This window comes from Oncorhynchus gorbuscha, linkage group LG05 (assembly GCF_021184085.1).
Source record: "Oncorhynchus gorbuscha isolate QuinsamMale2020 ecotype Even-year linkage group LG05, OgorEven_v1.0, whole genome shotgun sequence".
Classification (NCBI taxonomy): domain Eukaryota; kingdom Metazoa; phylum Chordata; class Actinopteri; order Salmoniformes; family Salmonidae; genus Oncorhynchus; species Oncorhynchus gorbuscha.
Genome location: NC_060177.1, coordinates 29130497 through 29150308, shown reverse-complemented (window position 1 = coordinate 29150308; position 19812 = coordinate 29130497). Strand labels below are relative to the sequence as shown.

The window sequence follows — 19812 nt, the reverse complement described above, 5'->3', positions numbered from 1 at the left end:
AACACCAGACTAAATAGCTTACTTAAAACCTCTACGGGATTGGTATCCCTAAACCGGGACGATTGATGCTCAATATGCGATAATGTGACTAGAAAACGTTGTATACAACAGCCAACTTTCGGGGACATAGACATGTTTTATATGGCTAGAAAGCTTAAATTATTGTTAATATAACTGCAGTGTCCAATTTACAGTAGCTATTACCAAAAAAAATAACATGCTATTGTTTTAGACTGGTGCACAACAAAACACATCATGGCAGCTGGTTTGATACATTCACCTCTGAAGGTAAATTAGGTACTTAAATGACTGAATGTGTCATCCTGAAGGTTCCAGAGCTGTGAATTGGGTTTACAGTTTGACCCCACTGCTGTCTCTGGCTCCACCCCCTCCCTCCGTGACTTTCTGGAAGTATGTAAACTTAAAATGTTTATTAGTACCATATCATTTTTGTATGTTCTTTAGTTATGTACTTAAATGTATAAATTGACAAATTCAGCATACTCCTGGCAGACTTGCTGCAAAATATTGTGTAGTGAGATCAAACTTTGTGGTACACTGCTGCCATCTTGTGGACAATCTAAATTACACCTAGGCTCCTATCTTAATGTATGGCCTTTCTTGCGTTTCAAAGATGATAATAACAAACTTTAAAAAATTGTTTATTTGACCAGATCTAATGTGTTCTCCTACATTAATTTCATAGTTCCACAAACGTCAGTGTTTCAAATGGTATCAAGAATATGCATATTCTTGCTTCAGGGCCTGAGCTACAGGCAGTTAGATTTGGGTATGTCATTTTCAAGTAAAAATAAGAATAGGATTTATTAAACATTTGTATTATTGGATAAGGTTTATATAGGCCTATTTCATACGTTCTGATGTGTTTATTAAATCTTTGTTTATTGTAAACGACGACCGCATTTCTTGGCATGATCATCCATGAAAAGGTCATTTTTAAATGTTCAGTATCAGCCCCAATTCTATATTTTTGTTCAACCACATTAATTGACTTTGGCAACCACCATCATGTCCGGTGTCTCCGGCGCTTTTGACCTTTCAAGAGAAGAGGCTCGCGTTCGACAATGCACTGAGAGGGTTTCATCCATAATTCGGAATTAGAATACTAATTTAATAGGATCTCTGAGTTAATGAACACGACGTATTAATATTTCATAACCGGCAGAAGTTTGTTTGCTAAATCCGTAATGTGCATTTCACAGCCCTTTTGTTCGTACCTGTTTTAAAATATATATTTTTGCCGCTATTTCTAATTGAGCTACTTTTTGCTCACGGATAGATTTGCAGGTGGACACGGGAGCCATGATGGAGGCGAAGGGGCAGGTAGAGATGTTATTTTAGCGCACTATGTAAGTGGACCACTACTTGGCAAAGCATAAAAGGAATCTGAAGTAGGGAAGCAAGAACAGATATAAGGGAGACGACCAAATTGCTTTGACAAAGACCGGTGTTTTGAGTTTGGTTCCAGGAATGTAAAATAACTAAGGATGATTGGCATAACTATTGCCTTTGTAGTGCGCCTGGATAATAGGCCTAAATGTGACTATATTTCTGAATACACTGGATAGTTAGCATTTCTGTGGACTTTTCAAGCTATTTTCCCCCATGTACTTTGAGAATGCTGTTAAGAATGCAAATCGTTTTTGCCCTTAGCATCCTTGGTAAGTAAATTAAGCTACTTGCAATCTGACAACTATGATACGATAATAATTATAAAGCGTATGTACTTGTTTGAAGCATGCTGTGTATTGGTTTTTTAGTGTTAATGTTTTTGTTTATCTTAAATGTAATCTACTAGTTGGTGTATTAAATTGTATTATGGGGTTGGTTTGCGATGCTGCAAGACCAGTGCGCTCATTGCCACCCACTGTATCAAGAAAAGGTCCCCCGGACGCCAGCGTGTTCGACAGAAACCGAATAATTGATAGATCGAATACACGATTTTTCCACCGAAAATCACAACGTTTATGCCAATGCCAGTAGCGTCATCAGCCCAGACTTTTAGAGGACCCAAATGTCAGGACAGGTGGCACCATGTTGGAGGGCGTTGACTTGAGCGCTTATTATGGTGTCCTGGGCAGTGCATTTGCCATGTATAGACCACTAATAGAAGATGGATTCATAGAAAACCTCAAACGTTTGTGTGTATTTTGTCTGGGAGAACGGACTGTGGTTTGGAGGCAGAATTGACAAAGGCTGTATCACTTGATCTTGGCAAACTGTGATGGTTGTTTTTTTTATATCCACCTGCATCCAGAATTATGACAAGGGTTTTGTACTGGAGGTATGCCAATGCCACCTTTCTGAATAAACTGCTCCGTAATAGTGCTACTGTATGGGTTGGAGAATACTGCACTGTATCCCTTAACTCTCCACCCACCAACCCGCCTATGGTGTTCAGCATCCCAGACTGGTGCAACTATGATAAGTGGAGCAAGGTGCTGGTGGACCCGTCAATGGTGGAGCTCTGCTGGCAACACGACCAGATGGGTTTTTGATAAGAACGTGTGCTGCAACATGCCCCTGTTTGAGAAGCTCACCTTAGAGACCAGGATGAGTGGCTCGTGTCCGTCTGTGTCAACAAGGAGACCAAGGACATCCTGCCCCAGGTGTGCCAATATCTGACTGGAACTATCCCATCATTGTAGACATGGCTGACCTGGCTCTCTGTGCTGAGCTGGACTCTCTGAACTTCACTCAGAAGGTAATAATAATAATAATATATGCCATTTAGCAGACGCTTTTATCCAAAGCGACTTACAGTCATGTGTGCATACATTCTACGTATGGGTGGTCCCGGGGATCGAACCCACTACCCTGGCGTTACAAGCGCCATGCTCTACCAATTGAGCTACAGAAGGACCTGGAGCACACCAGAAGGTGTGCTCCAGAACCTGCTAGCCAACCTGGACAATACATGGCTATTGGCGTATTGTGCTAACCACACTGGCCCTGGGGGTGGAGGGGGAAAAGGAGGAGGCCTGATAGGGTTTAAGCCAGTAGAACAATGCCAGTACCACAGCTGGGCAGCAGTGCACTTCTAGACGCTGCTCTCCTGGCCCTGTGTTGGGACTACGACCAGGCCAACTTTGCATCATCCGTCTGCACCAACAATGGCCTCCTCTCCCTGCTCACCAAGGAGCCCTCCAGCCTGTGAGTGGTGGGCACGCTCTGCACCAACTACACCAAAGGAAACCGCCAGGGCCAAACCAAGAGCACCTCCACAGACTCCTAGCCCTGCCTGGTCAGAGACATTGTGAGGAGGCTAGACTTGTACTGCAGACTTCAGCCTAGCCTGTCAGCCAGGCTCCAGTCAGACGCAGGCTCTGCAGCTGGTGCTGCACTGCGGGGTGGAGGCCCTGCAGCCCCGCTTGGAGGGGATCCTGACCACACACATGGCCTCTGGTGGACCAGGCCACCAGTGTAACCATGGTGCTGCTGGTGGCCCTAGAGGAGAGCCAAATGACGTCCCTACGTGTGACTGAAAACACCCGCTTCAATGTGCTAGGTTCTGTGGTGCTCTATGTAGAGAGGGAGACCAATCTTGACAACGAGGGTCCTGCTGCAGTGCTTTGGGGTAGGTGGGCTTGGCAGACTTTTATCTGCAGATAAAGAATTCCAACATTGTGTGTATTGTAAACTGCTACAGTCCTGAATGAATGGTGGTCATCTATACATTTCCCTCAGGTCACAAGGCCTGTGCATCTCCTCCTCATGGACTACACCACGTTTGCCAGTTCTTGCTGTGAGATGCTACCCCACTCTAACACCAAGGCACCTGCAAGTTCCCGGACATTTCTGGGGTTTAAATGTACCGATCCTGTGCAGGTGTTGTTACATGTGGTCTGCCACTGCGAGGACGATCAGGTGTCCGTCCTGTCTCCAAGTAGCACTGTCTTAGGCGTCTTACAGTACGGACATTGCAATTTATTGCCCTGGCCATATCTGCAGTCCTCATGCCTCCTTGCAGCATGCCTAAGGCACATTCACGCAGATGAGCAGGGATCTTTATTTTGGTGTTTTTAGAAAGTCAGTAGAAAGGCCTCTTTTTAGTGTCCTAAGTTGTTACTGTGACCTTAATTGCCTGTAAGCTGTTAGTGTCTCAACGACTGTTCCACAGGTACATGTTCACGAATTGTTTATGGTTCATTGAACAAGCATGGGAAACCCTTTACAATGAAAATCTGAAGTTATTTGGATTTTTACGAATGATCTTTGAAAGACAGGGTCCTGAAAAAGGGACGTTTTATTTATTTTTGCTGAGTTTATATCAATTACCATGAGGGCTATTGTTTCAACAGATGGTGTACCCAGTTTCACACCTGTCATTGATAGGGGACATTAAATCGCTTCCTCTGGATGAGATTAACTGACTGACATTGATGTGATTGAATGACAAGCCAACACTAATCTCTAATCACATGTTTATTGTTGTTGATACGGTGTTGCTGTTGTCCATCTTGATTTATTACCTTTAACCATTCAAATGATAAGCTTGAAGATTTGTTTGTTTTTCCATAACAGATAGTACTGACCAGTTTGACGCAGACAGGAAGACATGTGACCAGTGATGGATTTTTCCTCATCAAAGTGACAGAAGTAGGACTGATATTTATTAGGTCTTTTTATATTTGTGACTGGTAATATAGGTACTAACAAATACACTCCCCAACGTATTTCTCCTTTCCCCCTTCTGATGACCAGGTGGCGAATCGCATCTCTGCATGTCTGGCAGACATATCAGTGTGGATGACGGATCACCACCTCAAGCTGAACTTCGGCAAGACGGAGCTGCTCTTCCTCCCGGGGAAGGACTGCCCGTTCCATGATCTCGCCATCACGGTTGACAACTCCATTGTGTCCTCCTCCCAGAGCGCTAAGAACCTTGGTGTGATCCTGGACAGCACCCTGTCGTTCTCAACTAACATCAAGGCGGTGGCCCGTTCCTGTAGGTTCATGCTCTACAACATCCGCAGAGTACGACCCTGCCTCACACAGGAAGCGGCGCAGGTCCTAATCCAGGCACTTGTCATCTCCCGTCTGGATTACTGCAACTCGCTGTTGGCTGGGCTCCCTGCCTGTGCCATTAAACCCCTACAACTCATCCAGAACGCCGCAGCCCGTCTAGTGTTCAACCTTCCCAAGTTCTCTCACGTCACCCCGCTCCTCCGCTCTCTCCACTGGCTTCCAGTTGAAGCTCGCATCCGCTACAAGACCATGGTGCTTGCCTACGGAGCTGTGAGGGGAACGGCACCTCAGTACCTCCAGGCTCTGATCAGGCCCTACACCCAAATAAGGGCACTGCGTTCATCCACCTCTGGCCTGCTCGCCTCCCTACCACTGAGGAAGTACAGTTCCCGCTCAGCCCAGTCAAAACTGTTCGCTGCTCTGGCTCCCCAATGGTGGAACAAACTCCCTCACGACGCCAGGACAGCGGAGTCAATCACCACCTTCCGGAGACACCTGAAACCCCACCTCTTTAAGGAATACCTTGGATAGGATAAAGTAATCCTTCTAACCCCCCCCCCCCCCTAAAATATGTAGATGCACTATTGTAAAGTGGCTGTTCCACTGGATGTCATAAGGTGAATGCACCAATTTGTAAGTCGCTCTGGATAAGAGCGTCTGCTAAATGACTTAAATGTAATGTATGTAAATGTATTTATTTGGCCAGTGAAGCTAAAATATTAATTTTGCTCTATACTCCAGCATTTTGAATTTGAGATCAAACTTTTTACGAGGTGACAGTACAGGATGTCCCCTTTTTATTTGAGTGTATTTTCAAACATATCTGTTTTACCGTTTAGAAATAAAAGCACTTAATGTATCTAGTCCCCCCCATTTGAAGACAAAAGTTGAGTGTTTGGTCCCATATTCCTATCACCCAATGAGTAGCATCATGGTAGAATCCACATTTAATGCAGAAGTGTTCAGAAACATATTCTTATTGACAATAAAACTGACTCCAAAATGACAGATTATTTACCATTCATTTCTATTGGGCACAACATAATCTGAAACACAAACAAAACTAAATGTAAATGCATCCAACAAGTGTGTAGAGTCAAAAGTTTGGCGTAGTCATTGCGTGCTAAAAATATGCCCACAAGCCTCACACTCGTCTGAAGGTAACCCGGTACCAGTTTACAAATAAATAATAATTTATTTCAGATATAGGACAGACACTTCAAAACATACTTCCTTTTGATAGTCAAAATAATTATGTTTTGCTGTGTAGGAATGTTACTCAATGTGTTTATGGGCTAATAGCAGTAAGGCCAAATTCAATCTTAAAAATATTTTCTGGGATACTTACAGGGGTTCTAAAAATCAAATAGCTAAATGATCCTTGGTAGACCATCTTAAAACAATTCCATAAGTTAGCTTTGTAGGCACTTAGACCATGAGTGAATTTGTCCAAATACTTATGACACGTTCAAATGGGGGGACTAGATACATAATGCTTTAATTTCTAAACAGTAAAACGGATAGTGGGGAGAACAAGTATTTGATACACTGCCGATTTTGCAGGTTTTCCTACTTACAAAGCATGTAGAGGTCTGTAATTCTTATCATAGGTACACTTCAACTGTGAGAGACGGAATCTAAAACAAATCCAGAAAATCACATTGTATGATTTTTAAGTAATTCATTTGCATTTTATTGCATTACATAAGTATTTGATACATCAGAAAAGCAGAACTTAATATTTGGTACAGAAACCTTTGTTTGCAATTACAGAGATCATACGTTTCCTGTAGTTCTTGACCAGGTTTGCACACACTGCAGCAGGGATTTTGGCCTACCCCTCCATACAGACCTTCTCCAGATCCTTCAGGTTTCGGGACTGTCGCTGGGCAATATGGACTTTCAGCTCCCTCCAAAGATTTTCTATTGTGTTCAGGTCTGGAGACTGGCTAGGCCACTCCAGGACCTTGAGATGCTTCTTACGGAGCCACTCCTTAGTTGCCCTGGCTGTGTGTTTCGGGTCATTGTCATGCTGGAAGACCCAGCCACGACCCATCTTCAATGCTTTTACTGAGGGAAAGAGGTTGTTGGCCAAGATCTCGCGATACATGGCCCCATCCATCCTCCCCTCAATACGGTGTCCCCTTTGCAGAAAAGCATCCCCAAAGAATGATGTTTCCACCTCCATGCTTCATGGTTGGGATGGTGTTCTTGGGGTTGTCCTACTTCTTTCTCCAAACACAGAGAGTGGAGTTTAGACCAAAAAGCTCTATTTGTCTCATCAGACCACATGACCTTCTCCCATTCCTCCTCTGGATCATTCAGATGGTCATTAGCAAACTTCAGACGGGCCTGGACATGCGCTGGCTTGAGCAGGGGGACCTTGCGTGCGATGCATGATTTTAATCCATGACGGCGTAGTGTGTTACTAATGGTTTTCTTTGAGACTGTGGTCCCAGCTCTCTTCAGGTCATTCACCAGGTCCTGCCGTGTAGTTCTGTGCTGATCCCTCACCTTCCTCATGATCATTGATGCCCCACGAGGTGAGATTTTGCATGGAGCCCCAGACCGAGGGTGATTGACCGTCATCTTGAACTTCTTCCATTTTCTAATAATTGCGCCAACAGTTGTTGTCTTCTCACCAAGCTGCTTGCCTATTGTCCTGTAGCCCATCCCAGCCTTGTGCAGGTCTACAATTTTATCCCTGATGTCCTTACACAGCTCCCTGGTCTTGGCCATTGTGGAGAGGTTGGAGTCTGTTTGAGTGTGTGGACAGGTGTTTTTTATATAGGTAACGAGTTCAAACAGGTGCAGTTAATACAGGTAATGAGTGGAGAACAGGAGGGATTCTTAAAGAAAAACTAACAGGTCTGTGAGAGCCAGAATTCCTACTGGTTGATAGATGATCAAATACTTACAGTATGTCATGCAATAAAATGCAAATTAATTACTTAAAAATCATACAATGTGATTTTCTGGATTAGATTCCGTCTCTCACAGTTGATGTGTACCTATGATAAAAATGACAGACCTCTACATGCTTTGTAAGTAGGAAACACTGCCGATTTTGCAGGTTATCAAATACTTGTTCTCCCCACTATGTATGGAAATACCCTCAAATAGAAGGCGACATTCTGTACTGTCGCCTCATAAAATACTTTACGGCAAATCAAAATGCTGGATTATAGATCCAAAGTAAAATGTTTAAATAAATGTCCAAATAAATATGTAGGGGAGTGTAAATTCTTCACGCACGTCTGGAGATGTCTCAAGGCATAGTGATGGCTAGGTATGAGTATTTGTAATGTAGAGATTTTTTAGTTTGTTTATTGTTACTTGGTGACAGTTTTTATGATATTCTTGTCTGGTTTATGGGTGCTTGGTTTTAGTACGTGGTGTGATTCTGTTACAGGAGTATTTCCGTATCCCTCCGACCATTCTGAGGGCAGTGATTATACATCACCACAGTCCGACAGATACTGCAGTACTTCAGCAGGAACCAGGGAACATTGCATGTAATACAACACACTTTATATCAGTTGTCCTCTTAGACAGGTCTTCCATGGAAAATACTGAGGTCACTTGACCTCAATGGGACAACCTGATTTGAATACATTTTTATAAAATAATGTAGCGAAACCTTTTCAGCTCTATGTTCACACAGGATAATCACATAACCTCTCTCTCTGTCCCAGTTTACAGATGACTACCTGGGCACCATGGTATCTGTGCTTTTTCATACCCACTTGGTCAGGGACAGGAGCCTCTTTCCTGAACTGGTCCCCCTACTTTCCCTGGTCAACCCTGCAGACATCCAGTCTGACATCACTGCCCCCCTTACAGACCAACCTCATTGTGTAAGTGAAGTAGGCTTCTGATACAAGTCATCATGAGCCAAGATGTCTTTGTGTGTTGGTTTCTGCATTATAGATGTACATATAGTACTGAATGGCTATAGAACTCTTATTATTCTAGAGTCAAAGGTCATGGACTTGCACAGTTAAATACCCGCTCTATTCAGACACAAACAGACTCCCAATATTGGAGTCATTTTCTATTGAAACTACTGCTTTGGCCTTCATTTATATTAGGTCATTTGAATCTCTGAAAGAGATGTGCTTTCCCAGTCATGTTTTGCTCTCTGCTTTTTGTTCTTGGTAAACAACAACTGTGTCCTACATTCCTCTATGCTCGCTCTCGCTTTCTTCAGGAGAAATACCATCAACGGCAACATCAGGAGCCTGTCGGTGGAGCAGCGCAGGGCCTTGGGAGGTGGTACAGCCGAGCCCTCAGCTCCCTCAACATGACAGCCGGTGGCCCCTCCTTCATCAGAGACACTGGTAACCTGATCGTCTACCTGCCCTTTCACAGCTTCCAGCACCTCTCACCTGCTCAGGTAACAGATAAGACACCTCTGTGAAACCAGAGCCGCCACAGCCAGGCACTCGTCAGTGGTCTCCATTGTTTCAGTGGTTGTGGCCATAGCCAATGTTCAGAAAGTAAACATCGGAATGCATGAATTAAGGTTGGCTATGTGAAGAAAAGTGAGTGATCTTTCAATGCTTAAAATGTGAATATGATCGTTGCACGTAAAGTCAGATCCAAAATAATTGTCAGCCATGATGATGATCAAAAAAGACTATAAATTCAATAATACAAATACTGAGCTGTATTGTATACAGAATTTCTATTTATACTATTGCGCAAAGAAAAATATTTTGTTTAATAAGCAATACTTATTTTCTCAGTACCTTTCAATCCCTAACCTTGGATAATGTTTTTTTTATGAGATTGGAGAACACATTGGGAGGGATCTTATTCCTCAATACAGAATCTTTCCATATCATTGATATCCTTTTTTTTGCTAATGGACTGCCCTCTTAAACTCAAACCACAGGTTTCAATGGGGTTCATCTGGAGACTGAGATGGCCATGGCAAAATGTTGATTTTTTTGGGGGGTTAATTAACCATTTCTTTGTGGATTTTGATGTGTGCTTCGGGTTGTTGTCTTGCTCAAAGATCCACTTGTGGCCAAATTTCAACCTCCTGGCAGAGGCAACTAGGTTTTAGGCTTAGATGTCCTGGTCACTGGCATACCACAGCCTACTGCAGCTCCCGCAATAATTGGAGGAAATTATCTTTAAAAATGCAAAATAGCATGATATTAGCTATAAAACAGCAAAAAACAATCTAATTTGCCCCATGGCAAAATGTGTTGAATTGTAGGACGTTAGCTATTTTCCCCCATAAGAAATGCTTAGACCTTTCTCAGACCTTGCTGAGTGCTCCACGAAACTGCGGTACGCCACTGGTCCTGGTACTGGGTTAAGTTTATTAAGTCATTGACCTTAAAGGCCCAGTGCAGTTAAAATTCCTGTGTTTTTATCATATTGTATAACAGCTGATAAAATGTACACTGTAAAAATATGTGAACGTGATCAGGATTAGTTCCTGATCGTTGCTGGTTGAAATACAAATCAGGTGACATTTTGAGAAAAAAATATGACTATTATAAACAATCTATTTCTCTGAGCACTGTGCAAAATTCTTTGTATACAGTGCAAAACGGTATACGTTTAGGCCAATACGTTTTCATTGTCTTAATTTCAAACGGTATACAGTGCGTTTTCATCATTGTGCACAGTAAACCAGAGTTGGGTGGTGTTTTTTCTCTCCTAGCTGTTGGATGGAATGGATGTGTTGCTGATGAACACCCTAAGCCACCTACAGCAGGAGTTTGTGTCTGAGACCCTCATAGGGACGTTCAGAAATCTAACAGCAGAACAATTCAGGAGGTCAGTGTCACAATATTTGATCGATGGTTGGTCATGTATCCTCTCTTGCAGAAAGATTTGGTTTCAAACAATCTGATTTGAGTGTATGCGTTTTCAAGAAAATACTTTCCCTAGTCCTATGAAACTCAACACTCTGGTAGACACTGAAGTAGCCAACTGTTTGGGATCCAAAAGTATCTTTGGATATGCTTGAGTAATTATCATCTTTGTCTCCCTAGGCTTGGCAACCTGACGTGTCTGTCAGACCCAAAGGACCTGCGGGTGTACAGAAACGCAGAGGCCTTCTCTGTGATTCAGGACAACATTAGGACATGTGTTGACCAGGGCCTCAGGAGCATGGTAAGTGGAGCTGTCAGACAGACACTGTTATTCCTTACCATGGAACTACTTTATTTTGAAACTTATATGGGTATGAGTGAAGTGGACTAGTCTATGGTTTGAAGGTCATGTGTTTGCACTTTGTGTGATTCCTGTGTAAATATGTGTGTGTGTTGTGCTTGTGACCATCCCTCTTCAGATCTCCAGCTTTTTCCTGAATGGGAGTGAGCTTCAGTCTCCTGGCTCTCTCTCTGCCTGCTGAGTGTCCCAGCTGGCTCCCTTCTTGCCCTGGCAGGGTGTGGACTTCCTGCAGAAACTCCACCAAATCCCAGCTCAGCACTGTGCTGACAGTCCTGGCCTCTGTGCTCTTCACTCCTGCACAGGTAGAAGATCATCAGTCGTCACAAGCATCCTCTCATCAGAGAGAGAGCTCTAATGGAGCACCTTCTGTTTGGTTTTCATACCTGATTGGGTTTTCTCAGTGCTGCCCGGCTTCAGTAACAGAGGGTGGGGATGATTATGGGGGTTGGTAAGTAGGGGCTTTGTGACAGATGACAAGCAGCCAGTCTGCAGCAGTCTGACCCCAGGTGAGGTGAGGGGGGTTCTGGAGGTGCCTTGACCCTTTGATTACAGAAGCACAACTAACCCCACATTTTCAACGTGTGCCTCACGGCTGCTGCCTGCCATGCGCCATAAGGGGCCTTAGTCAATGGAATGGTAGGGTGTGGAAACAGAAGCAGAAAATAAAGCTTTTGTTTTGAGCCCAGTGGGATTTTCCTCATTTTCCCAAGTAGTTTCCATTTCAATTATACAGATGTTAATAAAAGAGTTAAGACCGGTCATAATGATTTGTTCCATCTTCTTTTTGTGATGTCATCCTAGGCCAGTGTAATTGGGAACAAAGTGTCTCTAAACAGCAGTATTATTTCTGTTTTTAAAGGATATGGCTTTCTGTTTCAGAAAGGGATTGTAAACAGGGTTGCGTATTGTCTCAGATATGGTATGCTAGATGTTTGAGAGTGTCTCTGTTTCAGTGTAATGGTTCTGTGCATAGTAATGGTCCATTCTGAGCCAGCTGGCCCAAAGTCTAGAGCAGTCTGGCCAGGGGTGACTCAAGGACACACACTATCACCATGGCAAACCACACAACCCTGTCAAGATGTGTTTCCTTACTTCATTACACACCAGATGACTCTACCTGTATTAGCTAAGTATATAATAGCTGTATAGTGTTACAAAGAGCAAGGACAATTTGTCAGATCTTTTGTATCTAGTTCCCTTTAACAGATTTTTGCATTATTAAAAGTGTTTGAATGATGAGTTAGAAATAGACTATCCCTCTTTCTCCATATCCCCCCCCCAACACACACACGCGCTTTCATATCCCCAACCTTCCCTTCTCGTTCTTTCCTGCTCTCTCCCTCCTTGTGGCCCTTCTAGCTGGGGCAGCTGCAGAAGCTGGGCTCTCTGGTGAGTGGGGTGAAGGTTGAGACTCTGAAGCTTGCCCTCTGACATCCTGCTGTCCTCTCTGCTTGACGTCGCCCTGCACATGCCCGGCCTCAACCCCCCCCCACAGGCCAACACCATCACCACCTAACTCTGGGTACGGCCTTAGAGGGACACACCAACACAGACCCCCATCCTCACAAACAGCGACATGCTCACTCATACTAAATTAAGACAATCGACAAGGTACACAGTAACATGGCTTCGGCAGTACGCTGCTACTCTTGGCTCAGTGGGCGGTATGTTTACAAGGCTCTGTCAGTATGCATGCATGACCATAACCAATGGAGAGTAAATGGAAAGGAGGAGAGCAAGGTGGAGTGTAGAGTGGGACCACAGCTGGCATGCCCAGGTGTACCCAGGCTTCTTGCCCTGCCTGACAGTCAGATAGGGGTGCTGTGGCCCTGTGCCAGCTGGAGCTGTATGCTCCATAAGGACCCGAGCCAGGTATAGACTGACACACTGGACAGGCTCAGTATTGGGCTGTTTCTTAGAGAGGAGGTGCCAACTATGTATGAATGAGGTCACTCAGATGTTTGAAATTACCCCTCTTTTTTTGATTGCCCGATAAATTTTTTTTTCATGGTTTGTGAACATGTATTTACATTCCACCAACATATTGTGTGTACCGATAGTGTTTGTCAGAAGCCTATTTAGTCACCATTGAAATTCACTTTACATCTATGTGTTTATCTTTGAATTGGTGTCGTTTAGTCACTATACTCTGTCTGTGTTGTGTTGACCTTTGTCCAGGGCTCACCAGAGGTGACTGGCTAGTTGGATAAGGTGGAGCCCCTGCTCCCCAGCACCCCTCTACTCAGTGTGCTGACCAGGGCTAGTCTGCTGTTGACCAACAGGGCCTTGGTAGGAAGACGAGCCTGGAACACTCAACAGGTAACGTCTGTGAGCTGACTCATGCCCTCTGCTCCAGCAATACCTGTGACCTGCAAGTCGTTTTCAAGGGGATACAATTCATGCATATCAGTATAGGAACATCTATCTATCCCTAAATACTCAGTGATTTTATTCACCCAATGAAATGTAGAGATTTGAAAAGGATTTCTGAGTGTCAGCATGTTACAAAATGTGGGTCTCTCCTCTGTCATGCAGAGGTGTGTATGACACGGTCTTAGATGTTAAATAATGAACCGTCAGTGGAGAGGTCGGCCTGTTGTACAACCCCTGTCCTGACTGTTTAAATAGGCTGTTCTATGTATCTGAACACACACACCAGGTCCCAGCTGTCACTATGTGGTGGTGTCTCAGACTGGTGATGGCCCTGCTGCTAGCCTTGTGCTGCGCTGTTTCACCACACTGGCCATGAAAGCTGCCCTATAATCCCCTGTCTGTTGCTACTAATGGGCCTGAGGGCGGCCTGCCAGCACCATTAAATCACAGCTCCCTCATCTTGCATGTTTATGCACACTGAAGTGGCAAAGCACAACAATACTGTGCTACTGACCTCTATAGCACTGCAGGGTATTCTCTCTCTGGCTTTCTCTACGTGTGTTGGGAGATGGTTTGTGATCAATACTAATGATCACTTCTGGTTTCTTTTCCCAGGTTAAAACTCTTTTTAAAGAAGCAGTGAAGACCATGCCCAATCTTTCCACTGAGATGTTTCTGTGAGTGCATATCTATGTGAAACATAGCTGCAGTTGATTTATTACTAACCTCTTGTGAATGTGCTCCCATATATGTAATCTATTTTGTCTCTCTGGTTATACAGTGCCCTTGGAAGCATTGCTTGAGGTGTAAGCTGCACAGCCCTGCGACAGGTCATCCGGGACAAGCCATCATTTTCCTCAATGCGGAGTGTCCTTGAATTCATGAAAGAGCAGTCTGTTCCTCCATTCCTCACTGGTACATGAGCAAATACTTAACCAAATTCCTCTGAGCCAGTTAATTGAGTTAACATTTGGCATGGTTCCACTGTTAAGTATAAAGATATGTTATATAAGCGTAATTGACAACCCTCATGTATTTGTTTCATCGCGGAGCTGTACTACTTTGACTTCTTCTTTGAGCTGCTGGGAGACCTTGGCGCTCAGATCGCTCTGGCCCTGCCGTCTTACTGCCATTAATCATCAATACAGATGGTTTGAGCATCAACAATGCATCACTGTCAACGTTGTGTGTGTGTGTGTGTTCCTGTGTGTGCATGCTCTTGTCTGTGTGTATTTGCAGGGTGAGCACTATTAAGAGGTTCCCTACTGACATGCCGGATACTTTAAGGAAGATGATTGTGCAGGACTCCCATCACATCCTGCTCCTACCCAGTACAAAACAGGATATTCTAGTGGACAAGATGGAGCAGAGACTTGTCAGTACCCTCTCCTGTACCCCATTACTGCCAACACATTAAGACTGGGGTTTAACTTTGGTGTCTTCGATTTGAAATTTTTATGTTGAAAATAATCTACAGGTATAAATTGAAAATGTTCTCTCCCCCAGGGCATGTACACAGCAGAGTTCACTGAGGATGAGTTCTGCTCACTGGGCATCATGGCGACCTATGTAGTGGATGAGGTGTTTCTGGAGCTTCTTTGTGGAGAGCCTGGAGTTCCTCAGAGTTCTGCTACAAGAGCAGCAAGAGGGACAACGTCGCACCCTCTTAAACAACCACCCCACACACCCCATTTAACCTTTAGTGATAACTCTTGTCTCCTCACATCAAATGAAAAATGAGCCTTTTTGTGCGCTCTTAGCCCCGTTCAGAACTGAAGATACTCAATCAAGTGGACAGATTATTATTTTTCTTCCTTCCCAAAGCGACGCTGCAGCAGGTTCCCCAGGTGCGTTTCCTGCTTTACTTTTCCCTCCGTCTTTAACACATCTATTTCCATTATTTATTCAAGGTTAGTTCCTCTGCAATTCATTTGACCATTGTCATGATTCAATCATTTGGGTGTCCTTAAAGTTATTGGCTCAGTAGTGGGTGGTGCCTCCACGTGCCTGTATGACCTCCCTACAACGCCTGGGCATGCTCCTGATGAGGTGGCGGATGGTCTCCTGAGGGATCTCCTCCCAGACCTGGACTAAAGCATCTGCCGACTCCTGGACAGTCTGTGGTGCAGCATGGCGTTGGTGGATGGAGCGAGGCATGATGTCCCAGATGTGCTCAATTGGATTCAGGTCTGGGGAACGGGCGGGCCAGTTCATAGCATCAATGCCTTCCTCTTGCAGGAACTGCTGACACACTCCAGCCACGTGAGGTCTAGCATTGTCTCGCATTAGGAGGAACCCAGGGCCAACTGCACCAGCATATGGTCTCACAAGGGGTCTGAGGATCTCATCTCGGTACCTAATGGCAGTCAGGCTACCTCTGGCGAGCACACGGAGGTCTGTGCGGCCCCCCAATGAAATGCCACCCCACACCATTACTGACCCACCGCCAAACCGGTCATGCTGGAGGATGTTGCAGGCAGCAGAACGTTCTCCACGGCATCTCCAGACTCTGTTACGTCTGTCACGTGCTCAGTGTGAATCTGCTTTAATCTGTGAAGTGCACAGGGCGCCAGTGGCGAATATGCCAATCTTGGTGTTCTCTGGCAAATGCCAAACGTCCTGCACGGTGTTGAGCTGTAAGCACAACCCCCACCTGTGGATGTCAGGCCCTCATACCACCCTCATGGAGTCTGCTTCTGACCGTTTGAGCAGACACATGCACATTTGTGGCCTGCTGGAGGTCATTTTGCAGGGCTATGGCAGTGCTCCTCCTTGCACAAAGGTGGAGGTAGCGGTCCTGCTGCTGGGTTGTTGCCCTCCTACGGCCTCCTCCACGTCTCCTGATGTACTGGCCTGTCTCCTGGTAGCGCCTCCATGCTCTGGACACCACGCTGACAGACACAGCAAACCTTCTTGCCACAGCTCGCATTGATGTGCCATCCTGGATGAGCTGCACTACCTGAGCCACTTGTGTGGGTCGTAGACTCCGTCTCATGCTACCACTAGAGTGAAAGCACCGCCAGCATTCAAAAGTCAGGAAGCAGAGGAACTGAGACGTGGTCTGTGGTCCCCACCCTGCAGAACCACTCCTTTATTGGGGGTGTCTTGCTAATTGACTATAATTTCCACATGTTGTCTATTCCATTTGCACAACAGCATGTGACATTTATTGTCAATCAGTGTTGCTTCCTAAGTGGACAGTTTGATTTCACAGAAGTGTGATTGACCTGGAGTTATATTGTGTTGTTTAAGTGTTCCCTTTATTTTTTTGAGCAGTGTACTTGCATACTATTGTTAGTACAGATAAACGTGGTATCGTCAGGCGTTTTTGAAATTGCTCCCAAGGATGAACCAGACTTGTGGAGGTCTTGGCTGATTTCTTTTGATTTTGCCATGATGTCAAGCAAAGAGGCACTGAGTTTGAATGTAGCCTTGAAATACATCCACAGGTAAACCGCCAATTAACTCAAATGATGTCAATTAGTCTATCAGAAGATTCTAAAGCTGTTTAAATGCACAGTCAACTTAGTGTATGTAAACTTCTGACCCACTGGAATTGTGATACAGTGAAATGATCTGTCTGTAAACAATTGTTGGAAAAATTACTTGTCATGCACAAAGAAGACTTGCCACTTGCCAACCGACTTTCCAAAACTATAGTTTGTTTCCAAGACATTTGTGGAGTGGTTGAAAAACAAGTTTTAAATGCCTCCAACCTAAGTGTATGTAAACGTCCGACTTCAAGTGTAGGGAGGGTGACTCTTTCGGTCAGAAACATTCGATTTTGCAATGCATACATTATTTAGGATTTGTATGCCCATGAAAACTGTTTTTACCCACAACATAAGGAGATACTAAATTATGTAGTTACACTGCATTTCTGAGATCACTATACAAAAAATTGTCCGACAGTTAGATACAGGATTCTTACAGGGTTCAAGTGTAATGGCTAATTTAGCTAATAATGCTTAATATAAGATATGACAATAACTAACACTGCCATAAATGCAAGGACAGAAAAGTCATGTATTATGTAACACTATTTTGGACAAATCAGTCAAGACACCAACCATGATAAAAGGTTAAACATACAGTAGGTTTAAATAAACTTGTGAATATCTTTGACTATAGCTATGATCCCCCCCCTTATGTTAATGTAATGACATTTTAAAAAATGGCATTCTTATTGATCACTTACAAACAGCTGTAACAAGTTGTCCAGTGTAGAAAATCCTCACTGGAACCTTAGTTTATAGAAAAACCCATTTAAACCCTGGATTGTAATTGGCCAAAGAGCGGCTTTGAAAGGACCAGGTCGGCACTCCCCAGAAGAATCAGTCTTGCTAAGGAATGAATGGAATTCAAAGGATTTCAATTAAATGTTTCAAAGACAAAATTGCATGTATTTTTGTTGTTGTAGTGGGGACAGTAAAATGTGTACTTTCTAAAATGTATACTTTAAGTATGCATGAAGGTGACTAATAGAATAAACATGGCACAAATAAATGTAGACATTAATAAATGCATTTCTATAACTTCCAATTTTTTTTTACTATGATAGGAGTGCCAAGATGGGGGCGCGGTGGCTTCAAGCTGGGCCGTCTGAGGCTGACCTGTTCAGAAGAGCAGCAGCTTTAACGGGACTGCTGAGCCATAGCCTGGCTTTTGGACCCATAAGCTCCTGGCGCCCTGAGGTCTTCATTGAGGTTGGAGCACTGGCAGGTGCAACATGCCTTTTGTTGTTTTGCTACCACAAATATGTCTAGTGCCTGAAATGAGTTTCAAATCCTCTTAACTTGTTACTATCTGCAGCTGGCCTCCCAGATATGGCCATGTCATCTTTGGTGAAGGTTGAAGGACTGACACCATTCTGGCTGTGTCCCTCATCCGGGCAGACAAGTGTGAGGATTCAAAAACACATGTCAGTTTATCTTCCATGTTTTGTATTGCCTCCTATCAAATAGTTGTTTTTCTTTGTGTCCATGTCGTGTTTGACCCAGCCCAGAATGTTTCTCCTATAAACAGTGATTGATTTTGTCACGTGTGCAGCTGATAGCTGTCTTTTTTTTTTAACGAGGCAAGTCCGTTAAGAACACATTCTTACTTTCAATGATGGCCTAGGAACAGCCTTTTTTCAGGGGCAGAACGTCAAAAATTTTCCTTGTCAGCTCGGGAATTCGATCTTGCACCACGAGGCTACCTATCTAGCAAATTTCACTGAAGTTAACATTGTCTTGATCTTAGTAGAGGGTAATTCAATTAGATGCGTATTATGTCAGTACATACTTACAGCATGTATATTTTCAAATTTTGAGTCTGAATAAGAAGAGGAATCAGGATCGAGTGGAAGAAGGACAGCTCAAGGTTTGAGGGAGTGTTGGATGTAGGATGCAATTGTATGCTAATTCTATTGTTGATGTTGTTGACTTTGTCTCCATACAGTTATGGTTGCTTTTGTGTTTCTGTGTCCCCATGCAGGCAGGTCACCAGGGCTGGCACTGTGCCCTAGTACTCTCTGTCACCTTCTGGGACTGCTGATGGTGCTGTTAGTTTCTGCTCTGTAATGGCCTCCCCTTCTGATGTGTAACCCTCTCACCCCCAATGGGCCGTGAGGACTCTCTCCCACACAACTACAATGTTAAACAATATGTGTAATATATTTGAGTAAGGCTTTTGTAATGGATGGTTATTCAAAAAATGCAGAACTAAGAACATATATATTCCTTGGTTCACTCCAAACCTGACTGCCCTCGACCAGCACAAAAACATCCTGTGGCGGACTGCAATAGTTTTGAATAGTCCCCGCGATATGCAACTGTTCAGGGAAGTCAGGAACCAATACACGCAGTCAGTCAGGAAAGAAAAGGCCAGCTTCTTCAAGCAGAAATTTGCATCCTGTAGCTCAAACTCTAAAAAGTTCTGGGACACTGTAAAGTCCATGGAGAACAAGAGCACCTCCTACCATCTGCCCACTGCACTGAGGCTAGGTAACACGGTCACCACCGATAAATCCATGATTATCGAAAACTTTAACAAGCATTTCTCAACGGCTACTCCAACCTCTGCTAACAGCTCCGCCCCCCCCCCCCCCCCCCGCAGCTACTCAACCAAGCCTCCCCAGCTTCTCCTTTAGCCAAATCCAGATAACAAATGTTCTGAAAGAGCTGCAAAACCTGGACCCTAACAAATCAGCTGGGCTTGACAATCTGGACCCTCTATTTCTGAAACTATCCGCCAACCATTGTCGCAACCCCT

The 19812-nt window shown here is 44.2% G+C and overlaps 1 protein-coding gene across 5 annotated transcripts; it reads left to right on the top strand.

Moving 5' to 3' along the window:
* Positions 1-1081: 1081 nt before the first annotated feature.
* On the top strand, positions 1082-19333 carry LOC124035072. Of its 5 annotated transcripts, none has more exons than XR_006838675.1 (9): positions 1082-1682; positions 4546-4620; positions 8402-8504; positions 8685-8846; positions 9200-9385; positions 10670-10785; positions 11004-11124; positions 11303-11486; positions 12544-12686. XR_006838675.1 is itself a non-coding variant. In XM_046348488.1 (8 exons), exons 4-8 carry the CDS (start codon positions 8709-8711, stop codon positions 11363-11365), a joined length of 624 nt encoding a protein of 207 aa, XP_046204444.1. In that variant the 5' UTR covers positions 1082-1682; positions 4546-4620; positions 8402-8504; positions 8685-8708; the 3' UTR covers positions 11366-11943. The 5 variants fall into 5 exon arrangements, 1 of the variants encoding a protein (XP_046204444.1); XR_006838677.1 differs by lacking the exons at positions 1082-1682; positions 4546-4620; positions 8402-8504; ... (3 more) ...; positions 11004-11124; positions 12544-12686 and adding exons at positions 13363-13503; positions 14173-14234; positions 14339-14472; ... (3 more) ...; positions 18370-18478; positions 19036-19333 and having other exon boundaries at positions 11358-11486; XM_046348488.1 differs by lacking the exon at positions 12544-12686 and having other exon boundaries at positions 11303-11943.
* The last annotated feature ends 479 nt before the right edge of the window (positions 19334-19812 follow it).

Bases quoted from the DNA above. Each gene is read 5' to 3' on its own strand.
- LOC124035072 (XM_046348488.1), top strand. From the start codon at position 8,709: ATGGTATCTGTGCTTTTTCATACCCACTTGGTCAGGGACAGGAGCCTC. The intron at 9,386-10,669 runs GTAACAGATAAG...TTTCTCTCCTAG, and splicing joins AGCACCTCTCACCTGCTCAG to CTGTTGGATGGAATGGATGT. The intron at 10,786-11,003 runs GTCAGTGTCACA...TTGTCTCCCTAG, and splicing joins ACAGCAGAACAATTCAGGAG to GCTTGGCAACCTGACGTGTC.